Raw genomic sequence first — 14,062 nt, forward strand, 5'->3', positions numbered from 1 at the left:
GGGGCAGGAGCTTCTCAGAGACGCGGGCGGGGGCTGCTGGGTGGGTGTTAATGGCGGAGGCCTTGGGTGGTGGTGTCCGGGCACGGGGCTGGCTCTGACCCCCAGGGACGGCACGGCTGGGGGTGTGGGTGGAGCCTGGGTCTGGCTCTGGCACCTGGGCCTGGAAGGTGAGACCTTGACCGGCCTTGTGAGTCTGGGGACTTGCCCAGCACGCCGGGCACTGAAATCCCCACTCTGCACTGCTGGAGGGTGGGGCTGCCCTGAGTCCAGAGCAGGGGTGGGCACGGCCGGGGAGGGGGACGGTGCAGGCTGGGTGGGCACAGCCCTGGGGGGAGTGGGGGGACGGTGCAGGCTGGGGTGGGCACGGCTTGGGGGGGACAGTGCAGGCTGGGGTGGGCACGGCTTGGGGGGACGGTGCAGGCTGGGGTGGGCATGGCTGGGGGGGACGGTGCAGGCTGGGTGGGCACAGCCCTGGGGGGAGTGGGGGGACGGTGCAGGCTGGGGTGGGCACGGCTGGGGGGATGGTGCAGGCTGGGGTGGGCACGGCTGGGGGGGACGGTGCAGGCTGGGTGGTGGAGCAGGTGTGACGTGGGCTGGTGCGGTCCTGGGCGCGTCAGCCGGGAGCTGGGCAGCTTTGAGACCGTGGGGCAGGGCCTCTCCTGCTCCCTGGTGTGGCTCCGAGCCTCCCACACAGGTGCACCTGCCACTGCCCGCCCCACCCCGGGGCTGCCGCAGAACCTGCCCTGCTGGGCAGCCCCTCGGGGAAGCCGGGGACGCTGCCCTCATTCCTGGTTTTGGCAGAAAGGTCCAGCTGCGTGGAGGAAAACGGAGCTAAAAGTTGTTTTGGTGAAAACTCAGAAATCCCGGCCCAGAGGGTCCTGGAGTTTGTGCAGACCCCCAGGAGCCGTGCCTTTGGCCACATCTCCCCCGCCGAGCTCACCCTTGAACTCCAGGTTCTGCCCCTGCTTGCCCTTGCCCCTCCTGCCTGTGGCCGCTGGTCCAGCCCAGGGTGGACGGGGCAGGGTCAGCGGAGGCCATGGGGGTCCCAGCAGGGATCGAGGCGCTGGGCCGAGTGGAGGGGCAGAGGCTATGAGCTGTGGGCGGAGGTGGAAGCCTGGCCCCACTTGCGGTCTTTGGACGCCCCCTCGTGTCCGTGCCGGGGAGGGCAGTGTCCCTTCAGCCAAGGGTCCCTGGGCCACGCCTCGCCCAGCCAGGGAGGCCTCCTCCTCCAGGAAGTCTCCCAAACCAACCGCAGGTGTCTGGGGCACTCCCTGCCCAGGGCCTCACCCCTGCTCTCCTCCTGTGGGTTCTGGCCAGGCAGGCGGCTCCCAGGACTGGCGTCCACTCTGCTGCCTGCCTGTGTGTGGCGGGGGAGGGGATGGGGCCCTCCAGGGAGGGGGAAGGTGCCCCCCAGGCCCCGCTCTGTGCCTCCTCCCTCAACAGCACCAGCCCCTCCCACACCCTCAGCTCCCCAGGGACCTTGTTCCTGTCGACACCTGCGAGGGCCCCTCCCGGCAGGTGTGTGAGTGTAGGCAGTGTGCTTGTGTGTGAGCACACGTGTGAGCACACATGAGTGTCATGAGCACACGTGTGTGTATGTGTGTGTGTGAGCGTGTGGAGGAGCCCTGCTGCTCAGGCCCTGCCCCAGCCAGTGTGTCCGTGCTCTGTCGGGGGCTGGGGTTCCCCACATGTGGGAGGGGCTCTGGCCACGGACGGAGGTCACCCAGGGCAGGGTGGTGGGCAGTGCCTCGGCCACGTCCACCTCTCCTGGCATCAGCACTCATTCGTTAGGGGCCTTCGGGGCGGGGATGGGCACGAGTGACGTAGCCTCGGTGGGTGCAGGTGTCGTGGGGTGGGAGTCGGCGTGGGGGCAGCAGGTGGTCCTTGGGCTGCGTCTCATGCCTGCACGCTGTGGCAGGGCACCGGGCGCCTTCCTGGTCAGGGCCAGGGAGAAGTCCTCCCCAGCCTTGCTTGGCCCTTCGGCCCTGGCCGCTTCCAGCCGCATGGTGGGCTCCATCTGGCTCACCGTTGGGGGCAGACCTGGGCAGTCCGGCTGCAGCCTCCACTCCGAGAGGTGCCCTCTGCACAGGTCCCCATCCCAGGATCTGTGTGGCGAGGGCCACAGCCAGCCAGGGAGGGGTGGGGCGGGGTGGGGTGGGGTGGCCCCTGCCCGCACTGTCTCCCCCTGCCCCCGTGTGGGCGTGCTACAGGCTCTGGCAGCACACGGGATTGGCTGCCACTGACCAAGGCGCTGTCCTTCCCCAACCTGCCCCAGCTTCTGGACCACAAGGCCCAGTGCCTGTCCTATGGCTCAGCCCCACCGAGGTCCCTGCCCAGCCCCTGTCCCCACCAAGGTCCCCGTCCCCACCGAGGTCCCCGCCCAGCCCCTGTCCCCACCGAGGTCCCTGCCCAGCCCCTGTCCCCACCGAGGTCCCCGTCCCCACCGAGGTCCCCGCCCAGCCCCTGTCCCCACCGAGGTCCCTGCCCAGCCCCTGTCCCCACCGAGGTCCCCGTCCCACCGAGGTCCCTGCCCAGCCCCTGCACACACAGTGGTTGGAGATCCCAGCCGTGATGAGGCTGTGGGTGGCGCTGCTGGCCGTGGTGTCCCAGGGGACCCTGTGTACCCCGTCAGGAGTTCAGGCCCCTGTGGGCCTGGTGTGGGGTGAGCGGGTGGGGCACCCAGCAATGCCAGGGACCCAGGCGTGCTGGAGGCCGCCACAACCCAGGAGGAAGGAAGTGCACACCGCACGGCCATCGCTGGCTGAGAAGCGACACCAGCTCCAGTGGCTCCTGGAAAGATTCCAGAAAACGCAGAGAAGTGCGACGGACGGGCACGTGTGATTCTGCGGCCAGGTAGCCCAGGCCACATGCCCCGCCACGCCTGTGCCCTGCGACACACACGCTGCAGCCCTACCTAGGGCAGAGGCCTCGCCCCAGGCCTGGGCAGTGATGGGGACTGGCTCTGAGCGGCCTCGGTGGGGTCTGGGGCCGCTGTCCGGCTTCTTGGAATACAATGCGCCCTGGACACGAGCACACGTGTGTCTCGTGAGCTTTTCTCCAAGTGGACTCAAAGCCAGGCTCCTCCGAGAGGCCAAGGCCGGGGCTGGCGTGGAGGTGCCGTCCACGCGGGAGCGCAGGCTCAGCCCCGCCGCTCCGCTCCCTGCTCCCAGCCTGGGGGCAGCAGTGCCGGCCCCGCACCCACGGGGAGACCGGGAAGGAGCTTCAGGTCCTGGCTTCGGCCTGGCCCTGCCCTGGCCGTTGCGGCCATCTGGGGAGGGAACCGGAGGGTGGAAGACCTTTGTCTATGTCACTCTGCCTTTCAAGTAATGAATAAATCTTCACAAATCATCAAAGTGCAAAGGTGCCCTCTCCAGGTGTGGGGGTCGCTTCTGGGCAGGTGGGCAGGGCTCTGAGTCACGCTGGGTGAGGAGAGCGCTGTGGGCACTGGCGGCCTCCGAGGCTCAGGGGCTGTGGCTGTCCCTCGCTGCCTGAGTGCCCCCTGCACAGGAGCTCCTGGGCCCCCAGGGCAATGTCTCTGCCCGCCCAGCACCTGGGGGCCCCACTGTGGAGGAGAGGGAGGCCTGGGGGAGGGGCAGAGCGGGGGCAGGGGCAGGGTGGTGGTGTCCACGGGGGAGGGCAGGGCAGTGGTGTCTATGGGGAGGGGCAGGGTAGTGGTGTCCACGGGGGAGGGCGGTGGTATCCATGGGGGAGGGCAGTGGTGTCCACGGGGGAGGGCAGTGGTGTCCATGGGGGAGGGCAGGGCAGTGGTGTTCACGGGGGAGGGCAGTGGTGTCTATGGAGGAGGGCAGGGCAGTGGTGTCCACGGGGGAGGGCGGTGGTGTCCATGGGGAGGGCAGTGGTATCCATGGGGGAGGGCAGGACAGTGGTGTCCATTGGGGAGGGCAGTGCTGTCCACAGGGGAGGGCAGTGGTGTCCATGGGGGAGGGCAGGGCAGTGATGTCCATGGGGGAGGGCAGTGGTGTCCATGGGGAGGGGCAGGGCAGTGGTATCCATGGGGGAGGGCAGGGCAGTGGTGTCCATGGAGGAGGGCAGGGCAGTGGTATCCATGGGGGAGGGCAGGGCAGTGGTGTCCATGGAGGGCAGGGCAGTGGTGTCCATGGGGGAGGGCAGGGCAGTGGTGTTCACGGGGGAGGGCAGGGCAGTGATGTCCATGGGGGAGGGCAGGGCGGTGGTGTCCATGGGGGAGGGCAGTGGTGTCCATGGGGGAGGGGCAGGGCAGTGGTGTCCATGGGGGAGGGCAGGGTGGTGGTGTCCATGGGGGAGGGCAGGGCAGTGGTATCCATGGGGGAGGGCAGGGCAGTGGTGTCCATGGGGGAGGGCAGGGCGGTGGTGTCCATGGAGGAGGGCAGGGCAGTGGTGTCCATGGGGGAGGGCAGGGCAGTGGTATCCATGGGGGAGGGCAGGGCAGTGGTGTCCATGGGGGAGGGCAGGGCGGTGGTGTCCATGGAGGAGGGCAGGGCAGTGGTGTCCATGGGGGAGGGCAGGGCGGTGGTGTCCATGGGGGAGGGCAGGGCAGTGGTGTCCATGGGGGAGGGCAGTGGTGTCCATGGAGGAGGGCAGGGCAGTGGTGTCCATGGGGGAGGGCAGGGCGGTGGTGTCCATGGGGGAGGGCAGTGGTGTCCATGGAGGAGGGCAGGGCAGGGCGGTGGTGTCCATGGGGGAGGGCGGTGGTGTCCATGGGGGAGGGCAGGGCAGTGGTGTCCATGGGGGAGGGCAGGGCGGTGGTGTCCATGGGGGAGGGCAGGGCAGTGGTGTCCATGGAGGAGGGCAGTGGTGTCCATGGAGGAGGGCAGGGCAGTGGTGTCCATGGGGCAGGGCAGGGCGGTGGTGTCCATGGGGAGGGGCAGGGCAGTGGTGTCCATGGGGGAGGGCAGGGCGGTGGTGTCCATGGGGCAGGGCGGTGGTGTCCATGGGGAGGGGCAGGGCAGTGGTGTCCATGGGGGAGGGCAGGGCGGTGGTGTCCATGGGGAGGGCAGGGCAGTGGTGTCCATGGGGGAGGGCAGTGGTGTCCATGGGGCAGGGCAGTGGTGTCCATGGGGCAGGGCAGGGCAGTGGTGTCCATGGGGGAGGGCAGGGCGATGGTGTGCTCAGGGAGGGGCAGTGGTGCCCATGGTGTGTGGGGCTCTGCTCTCTGCTGCCAGTGGGGTCCTCCCTGTCTCACGCTGGCCCCAGCTGTGGCAGGTGTGGCTCCTGATCCACCCTGGCTGCCCACTGCACAGGGCAGAGGACGCTGACCTCGGGTTCTCTGGGGCTCTGGCGGGCACAGCGCCCCTGCCCCGTCCCCAGGGGCTGCCCTGTCGTGCTGTCAAGATGCTGACTCTTCCCCTCCCTGGTCGGTGACCCCTGCCTCCAGTGTGGCTTCCCTCCCTCCGGCTGCACCTCCTCCACCCCTTCCAGGCCAGAACTCGGGCCTCTGGCTCCCCTGGTGGCGAGGAGAGGAAGTTCCCGGCCCCTGCTGCGCCTCCACTGCTTGGACCTGGCAAGCCTGCCCTTGGGGAGGGAGGAGCCTGTTGCCATGGCAACAGCTCCCTGCCAGGCTGCCTGGAAACTGGGTCCCCCCGTGGCCATGGCATCTTCCTGCTGCTCCCCTGGGGGGCCCCACCCAGCCTCAGGGGTCCGGGGGAGTGACCTGGCCGCCCCCAACCCGCCCCCAGCCGCACTGAGAGGTGGCCGCAGGGAGGACCCTGTCCTGCTGGCCGTCCAGGACCCTGCAGACAAGGATGCACCCCCCCCCCCAGTGCCTGGATCACTCACGCTTGGGACCAGAAGGCCACCTGCAGCCAAGGCCAGGGTGGGGGTCAGTCTGAGGCCAAAGGGCACCTCCCCAGTCCCACCATGCTGCCCCATCCCTGTCTGGGCTCTCTGGAGCCAGCGACACCATCCTGGATGCCGGTCCCCACCTGCCCTGCGCAGGAAGGCGAGCACAGGTGGTTATGAATTCACAGGCTATTATTAACCCACCAGTGACATCACCAGCAGCCAATGGGAGGCAGGTTTATTTCCAGGGCTGACGGCCTGATAATGGTTAATTTTAGCCGGATCTTCCTGCCCCAGGCTTGTGAAACCCCAGCCAGCCAAAGAGGGGGCCCGCCCAAGGGGCTTGTGAATGAGCCTGGGATGGGAGGGGGCTGAGGTGGGCGGGGCCTGTGCCTCTTCCTCCCGTCCTGCTCCCAGGAGCAGCCCTGGTGGGCTGAGCTCACCTCTTCTCCCATCGCCCCCTCCCTGTGTCTGCTACCTGGCCAGGACCACTGACCGGGACCAGTGACTGACCAGGGCCAGTGACCAGGACTAGTGACTGACCAGGCCAGTGACCAGGGCCAGTGACCCAGATCAGTGACCAGGGCAGGCGACCAGGGCCAGTGACTGGCGTGGCTGGGGCTCCTGGGAGCCTGTGATGTGCTCTCAGGGCACTGAGCGCCCCAGATCCCCAGGCCCTGCTCGGTATTGGTCTCAGTCTGCCCTTGTCTCAGATCCGGGGCCGGGGAGCTCAAGGTAGGGGTGCTGGCGGCGCAGCCCCTGGGGGAGGCAGAGGGGCAGTGAGGGAGCCCCCTCCCCAGGCCTATTCACAGCAGCTGGCTCCACCCCCGCCCGCCACAGGTCTGGGGGACTCTCCAGCCACAGCCACAACTCTCCACGGAGGACGCTGATGGGGGTCAGTATCCAGGGGTCAGTACTGAGGTCAGCACCGAGTGGTTGCTCAGTGCTGGCCAGTGGGCAGCTGCCTGCTCTCGCTCCGTGGTGCTGGCTGCTCAGTACTTCCAGTACCAGCAGCTACCTGGTACTGTTGCTGGGTCATCGTGCAGGGTGATTACCCGACCCAGACCATGCTCTGTGAATCCCAGAGCGGAGACACACCGTGGAGGGCGGCAGCTCGGCTTGCTCAAGCTCCAGGCTGTGGGCTGCCCCCTGAGGGGAGGCGGGGACCTCACATCTGAGCCCCCAGCCTTAGCCAATCGCAGCGCCCGCAGCAAGCTGGCCTCTGCATGCTGGCCCCGCCCCCACACAGGCGGGGAGGCATTAAATATAGAGACCAGCTGGGGAGGAGGGGCTGGTGTTTTCTAGCCAGGCTTTTATTTTTAAGTCCTGGCTCCTGTTTGACCGCATCAGCAGCGCCCGGAAGTGCTGGGTCATCCCCGAGGCCCTCCCTGCCTCTCCTCCTCTGCATCCCTGGCCATGGGGTCAGGGGTCCCTGGACTTGCGGTCTGCAAACACAGGGGCAGCCCCCAGGAGGGCCTGCCACTGTCCGGGGGCCCCACCCGACTGTCCTCCCCGCGGCCAGCCACGGGCATCACCCCAGTAGCAGGTGCAGGGGCCCCCACCTGGTGCCGCCCCTGGCCAGTCCCAGGGGACCCCGCCGGCCACGGGAACAGGCAGAGGGCTGTTGGCATCCACCTCTCCTCCCCCCAGACCCTGCAGACCAAGGCCTGAGCCGGGGGGGGGGGGGGCGGACAGCAGGGGAGCAAAGCCTGGGGACGTGATGAGGACAGGGGCTGCGAGAGGCCCCCACCGTGACTCGCACCACATCCACGCTGCCTGCCCCCCGCCTGGAGCCTCGGGAGCTGTCCAACCTTAGGGACTCTCCCTCCCAGCAGGAGGCCCTCTGAAATCAGCAAGCAAGGGCTTGGCTCAGCCAGGGGAGGCCGTGGGCTGGGGGCTGGCTCCCTTAGGACCCCGGGCTGTGGCTGTTTCCCCAAAGCCCACTCTGCCCCACACCTGTCACCGATGTGAGTGGGTGCTGGGAGCGGCCAGGAGCAGGGGACAGAGGCTCCCCCCGGGGCCTCACGGGCCTGCTGTGGGCAGGGTCCCACCCAGAGGGGCTGCACAGGCTCATGAGGCCAGACCTGGAGCGCCCCCCCCCCCCGCCCCACTGGGACACAGACCAGGACTTGGGCTTGCTTCAGGCCTGCTCGCCTGCCCGTCCCTCCTCACCTGCAGACTCCTGCCCTGCTGTGCCCGCTCATCCGGGCCTCCATCTGCCCAGAGGCCGCGACCCCCCCTCCCCCGCCCCGCCGCGGTGTCAGCCAGGGTCTCTGTCTATGTCCCGGTACCCATCCCCCGCCGCCTCGCCGCATCCCGCGCTCTCCCTCCATCGCTGGTGCTCGCTCCCTCCCCCCGCCTCCCGCGCGCCCGCTCCCGCGCGCCCCTGGGCTCGCCCCGGCTGCGCCCGCCCGCGCGCGCCGCATTGCCGTACTGCAGGGCGCGGTGCATTGCGCCCGCACCGTCAATAGGTGGACCCCTCCCGGAGACATAAAACCGCCGGCGCCGGCGCCGCCAGTCCCTCTGGCTGAGACCTCGGCTCCGGGTAAGGACGTTCGGCTTCCGGGGCCCGCCCCAGGCCCGGCTTTTCGCCGAGGGACCTCTCCCCGGAGACCGGCCCGGGGCGCAGAGCGGAGCCGCTCTGTGCGCCTGGCGACGCCCCGCCGCTCGGCCGGGGCTGTGGCCGACCCCCGTGCCGGGGTCGGTCCCTGCGGGCAGGCGGGTGGGGAGGGGACCGAGGCGCTCTGGTGTGCAAGGCGGCGGCTCCGGGGGGCTACGCCGCCCAGCCGCCGTGACCTTGGGCCGCCCGGGCCCTGCGGGTTTGGGGAGGGTTGCAGCGAGCTGTCGGGGGTGGGGGCGGTCTGGCCTGTGCCGGTGCGGGGCAGTCTGGGGAGGACAAGAAGGGAGCTTTTCCAGGTCCCTGGCCGGTGTTCCCACCCCCAGGGTGCCGCAGCCTCTGTCTTCCCCTCCCCCAGTCTCCTGGCCTCTGGGGTCAGCAGTGGTGTGGAGGGATTCTCCTTGACCTCCAGGATGGGCAGGCGCTGAACCCCAGATTCTGGACCAGAGGGAAGAGGGGAGCACAGGGTGCCCGGCCGCTGAGCTGGCTGGCGGGAGCCTCCCCCCCAGCTGGAGCAGGGACCCCCTCCGGCCCTGCTGTCTGTCCCCTGGGGGCTGTCTGATGTCTGGGGGAGTCCCTAGCCAGGCACCACATGGGGCCTGCGTCCCCCCTGCCAGCCCGCGGGCAGGGACAGCGGAAGATGGCGCACTGACCGCCTCTCCAGCAGGTGGGGGCGGGGCGCTTGTCCCTGGCCCTGCGGCGGCTGGGGGGCCGGCAGGGTGACTCATCACCCGGCTGCACTGGTCCTGGGCTCCCCGGCACGGTGCCCCTTGTCTTCCAGGTGGGGGCTTTGCAAGGAGCAGGGGCGGGGGCTGCAGCAGACGGAGGCAGGGGCGGGGGCGGGGGCTCAGCTGGGGCAGGCCCAGGTGGGGGCTGGGGGCTCCTCCCTGAGCCACCCCCTCCCCAGCAGAGCCCCCGGCAGAATGGGCAAGGAGAAGACGCACATCAACATCGTGGTCATCGGCCATGTGGACTCGGGCAAGTCCACCACCACCGGCCACCTCATCTACAAGTGCGGGGGCATCGACAAGAGGACCATCGAGAAGTTTGAAAAGGAGGCGGCCGAGGTGAGCCTGGGCCCCAGCTGCCCCCCAGAGGCCCGCCCCCGCGTGGGGCTGAGGCAGCGCCCCCTGAGGACCCAGGGAGGGGGCAGGGCGGCCTCAGCTGCCAGGTCCCTGTTGGGGAGGGGCGGGCCTGCCCTGCAGGGGTCCACAGAGGGTTCCAGAGCCCTCTCCTTGCCCCCAGGGCAGAGGCTGGGGCTGGAGGTGGCACTGCCCTCACTTGTCCCGGGGCCTGGCCAGGCGCAGCTGCTATTAATAGCGGGACGACGGGCAGGCGGCCCAGCGCCGCTCTCTCCTACTGACCTGCTAGGGCCGCGTGTCCAGGAGGACGGCCCTCAGCTGACCTTGCCTCTTTCCTGGCTGAGACCCGTGGGTGGGCCGTGGCCCCGGCCCCCACCCCCAGCTCTGGGAGACACTGTGTGCGTGCGGCAGAGCCTGGGCTGGGCCCCTGGGAGGGGGGGAAGGGGTGCTCTGAGCCGCAGCCGGTGCCGGCTCAGCCCTGGGTGGGCAGCCCTCCTGCCCGAGCCCGGCCCGGCTGGACAGCACCTGCACCTCAAGCTGCAGCCCTGGCCTAGGCTGTGGGGGTCTCCCAGGTGCTTGCCAGCTGCGCCCGGCCCAGCTCCCCGGGGAGGCGAGAAGAGGAGGCGGAGCCTCACAGGCAGTGGAAAGAGCTGGAAATTTCCCAAGATTTTTTTCTGTTTATAAATAACAGAGGGGCTATTGATTTGGCAGCCGACACCCAGTGCGGTGCCTCTGGGTGACCCAGAGTCTGAGGGTGTCACCGACCTCAGATGAGGGGCCCCCCACCCTGGGAGTGGATTCATCCTGACGGCCTCCTTCGGGGAAGACAGCTCCCGGGCCCTCACGCCACCTGCTGGTGGACATGTGAACTGCTGCAGGGAGGACTGGGGACCCCTGCTCTCAGGGGCTGCTCCCCGGTCCAGGGCAGCCCGGGCACTGCGCAGGCTCCACCCTGGGCTGGGTGTGACCGCTGGGCCCTGGGTCCTGCCTGCAGATGGGGAAAGGCTCCTTCAAGTACGCCTGGGTGCTGGACAAGCTGAAGGCCGAGCGGGAGCGCGGCATCACCATCGACATCTCCCTCTGGAAGTTCGAGACCACCAAGTACTACATCACCATCATCGACGCGCCCGGCCACCGCGACTTCATCAAGAACATGATCACGGGCACGTCCCAGGTGGGCAGGGCGGGGGCGTGGAGGGGGCACCTCCCCTGCTCCCCCTCTCGGCCCCAGCCAGCTGCGGGGGAACAGGTGGGGACACGGGATGACCCCCCAACAGCTGTAGAGGCCAAGACAGGAACAGCAAGGTGTGGGTGACAGCAGTGGGCCCAGGCAGGCAGAGAGCCGGGCAGCACCCAGGAGGCCACACACTCGGCCCTGCAGCGAGGGACAGGGCCACAGGCGCTGATGGTGGGGCGGGGCCCCAGGGCTGGGGGCCAGCGACTGCCCACCCCCGCTCCGCTCCCGCGGGCTGGGGCTCACGGTGCCGGGCCTGCCCCAGGCGGACTGCGCGGTGCTCATCGTGGCCGCGGGCGTGGGCGAGTTTGAGGCCGGCATCTCCAAGAACGGGCAGACGCGGGAGCACGCGCTGCTGGCCTACACGCTGGGCGTGAAGCAGCTCATCGTGGGCGTCAACAAGATGGACTCCACAGAGCCGGCCTACAGCGAGAAGCGCTACGACGAGATCGTCAAGGAGGTCAGCGCCTACATCAAGAAGATCGGCTACAACCCGGCCACCGTGCCCTTCGTGCCCATCTCGGGCTGGCACGGGGACAACATGCTGGAGCCCTCCCCCAACGTGAGTGCTGCCGGGCGCTGGCGGGGTCCGTCCTCCTCGGGGGCCCCTTCTCTGGCTGGGGGGCCGTGGCCGCTGGGCTCAGGCTCACCTGCTTGGCCTCCAGGTGCCCTTGGGGGGGTTCTCGTGGTCTCCCCAGGCCAGTGTCCTGCTCCTGGACTCTGGGTAGGGGCAACAGGGTTAGGGTTGGGTCTGGGAAGCAGCAGCAGGCCTGCAGGGCTGAGGACTGGCTCTCCGCCGGTCAGCTGGGCTCTGACTTGGCCCAAGGTGATGGTTTTGGACCAGAGACCTGTTTCTAGGCTCACTCAAGCCCCGGGGGGCCCCAGGCCCAGATGGATAGCCCCTTTGCTCTGGCCAGCCCTGCAGCTGCCCACTGCAGGTGGAGAGTGTGCAGCCGGGGCCCTGGGAGCGGCGTGGAGCCCAGAGCCCCAGGACTGGGGACAGAGCGGGGCAGACTCCACCCCATCGCTGGAGGCCCCAGCCCTCAGGGCCGCCCCACTCACCTGCGCAGAGCTTTCTGCTGGCCCTGGGGTCTGATTCGGCTGTGGAGGCAAAGGACAGTGGGGAGTGGGGTGGACAGTGCCACGGGAGGCAGGGGTCAGTGGCTGGGAGCTGTGGGTGTGGCTGTGGCTGGGTGGGTTCATCGCCGGCCTGACTCTGCCCCTCCCACTCTGGTCATTTGTCTTGCCCAGGACCTGACGGCCAGGACCGGAGGTGGGAGGAGCTGGCTGGGCTGGGGGTGGAGGGGAGGGCTTTGCACCTGCCAGCCCCGCCCCCAGCCACCCTGATTCCTGGAGTTGGGGGGCAGGGCCCTCTCTCATGCTTCAGGGCTCTCTCTCACGCTTCCTCCTGGCCAGATGCCGTGGTTCAAGGGCTGGAAAGTGGAGCGGAAGGAAGGCAATGCCAGCGGCGTGTCCCTGCTTGAGGCGCTGGACACCATCCTGCCCCCCACGCGCCCCACGGACAAGCCGCTGCGCCTGCCCCTGCAGGACGTGTACAAGATTGGCGGTGAGCGAGCCTGGCCGAGCCCCGCCCCCAACTCCCAGCTGGCGGCTGTGGCCGGGCGCACAGGCGGCTCCGTGTGCGGGTGTGGGGGGGTCTCATGCTCCCGCCGCCCTGGGAGGCCCCAGCGCCTGCCCCGCAGGCACACAGCTGCTCTGTGGGAGAGGGGGTCAGCAGAGCCCCAGGCAGGGGTCCTCCGAGAGGGGAGTGGTCCCTGCAGGGCGACAGCCCCTCCCGCGCACGGCGGCTCCCTGGAGCCTCCTCTTCCTGGCGCAGGCATCGGCACGGTGCCCGTGGGCCGCGTGGAGACCGGCATCCTGCGGCCCGGCATGGTGGTGACCTTTGCCCCCGTGAACATCACCACGGAGGTGAAGTCGGTGGAGATGCACCATGAGGCGCTGAGCGAGGCGCTGCCCGGGGACAACGTGGGCTTCAACGTCAAGAACGTGTCCGTGAAGGACATCCGGCGGGGCAACGTGTGTGGGGACAGCAAGTCCGACCCGCCGCAGGAGGCCGCGCAGTTCACCTCCCAGGTGGGCGGCGGGGGGAGGGGCGTTCATCCACTCGCAGCTCCCCGTGGGGCGTGCAGCGCGGGACCGAGGCCGGGCCTTGTGTGTCCGCCCCAGTTCTGCCGGGGCCCGGGGCAGGGGCGCGGTCCCCCGCGGTCCCCCGCGCTTTGCTGACCCCCGAGGAGGGCCCTGCGTGGGTCCCCCGCGCTTTGCTGACCCCCGAGGAGGGCCCTGCGTGGGTCCCCCGCAGCCCGAGCTTCCTCCGTGGCGGGCACTCGGGGCTGCAGCCTGACCGCCGCCGGCCGCTCCGCCCGCAGGTCATCATCCTGAACCACCCCGGCCAGATCAGCGCCGGCTACTCGCCGGTCATCGACTGCCACACGGCCCACATCGCCTGCAAGTTCGCCGAGCTCAAGGAGAAGATCGACCGGCGCTCGGGCAAGAAGCTGGAGGACAACCCCAAGTCCCTCAAGTCCGGGGACGCGGCCATCGTGGAGATGGTGCCCGGGAAGCCCATGTGTGTGGAGAGCTTCTCCCAGTACCCGCCCCTCGGTGAGCGCCGCTGGGCTCCGGTCGGAACCGGGCGAGCCCTTCGCCACGCGTGCGGCCAGGCGTGTCCAGCCAGTGGCCTGGGGCGCGGCGCACGTGCTCGCCGGGGCGGGGCGGGGCCTGCGGGCGAGGTCTGCAGGAGGGGCGGGGCCAGCGGGCGGGGCGGGGCCTGCAGGAGGGCGGGGCCGGCGGGCGGGGCGGGGCCCCGGGCGCCCAGTGCGCTTGCGCGCTGCCTCGCCGCCGCTGGCCCGTGACAAGCGTCCTCCTCAGGCCGCTTCGCCGTGCGCGACATGCGGCAGACGGTGGCCGTGGGCGTCATCAAGAACGTGGAGAAGAAGAGCGGCGGCGCCGGCAAGGTCACCAAGTCGGCGCAGAAGGCGCAGAAGGCCGGCAAGTGAAGCGCGGGCGCCCGCGGCGCGGCCCCCGCCGGCGGCGCCGCGCCCCCGCCCCCGCCCCCGCCGCGGCCGCGCGCCGCGCCCCGCCCCCCGGCCCCGCCCCGGCCGCGCGCCCCGCCCCGCCCCCAGACCCCGGCCCTGCCCCGGCGCGGCCCCGGCGCCGCGCGCCCCCGCCAGGCGCACGTCTGCACCTCCGCTTGTCGGCGGCTGTCGGTCAGCGACTGGATGCTCGCCATCAAGGTCCAGTGGAAGTTCTTCAAGCGGAAAGCGCCGCCGCCCCGGCTTCGCGCCCGCGCCCCCGCCCCGTGCCCGTGTTTCCAATAAACCGAGCCCCCGA

At 70.0% G+C, this 14,062-nt stretch overlaps 1 protein-coding gene across 3 annotated transcripts; it reads left to right on the forward strand.

The window, feature by feature from the left end:
- Positions 1-8,312: 8,312 nt before the first annotated feature.
- On the forward strand, positions 8,313-14,062 carry EEF1A2 (eukaryotic translation elongation factor 1 alpha 2). 3 transcript variants are annotated; one of them, NM_001082031.1, is given in 8 exon segments: positions 8,313-8,323; positions 9,306-9,462; positions 10,472-10,651; positions 10,977-11,273; positions 12,128-12,278; positions 12,549-12,805; positions 13,099-13,333; positions 13,601-14,061. In NM_001082031.1, coding segments are annotated over 7 exon segments (1,392 nt in total). In that variant the 5' UTR covers positions 8,313-8,323; positions 9,306-9,318; the 3' UTR covers positions 13,729-14,061.

Source organism: Oryctolagus cuniculus, chromosome 11 (assembly GCF_964237555.1).
Source record: "Oryctolagus cuniculus chromosome 11, mOryCun1.1, whole genome shotgun sequence".
NCBI lineage: Eukaryota > Metazoa > Chordata > Mammalia > Lagomorpha > Leporidae > Oryctolagus > Oryctolagus cuniculus.

Bases quoted from the DNA above. Each gene is read 5' to 3' on its own strand.
- EEF1A2 (XM_070051264.1), top strand. From the start codon at position 9,319: ATGGGCAAGGAGAAGACGCACATCAACATCGTGGTCATCGGCCATGTG. The intron at 9,463-10,471 runs GTGAGCCTGGGC...TCCTGCCTGCAG, and splicing joins TTGAAAAGGAGGCGGCCGAG to ATGGGGAAAGGCTCCTTCAA. The intron at 13,334-13,600 runs GTGAGCGCCGCT...CGTCCTCCTCAG, and splicing joins CTCCCAGTACCCGCCCCTCG to GCCGCTTCGCCGTGCGCGAC.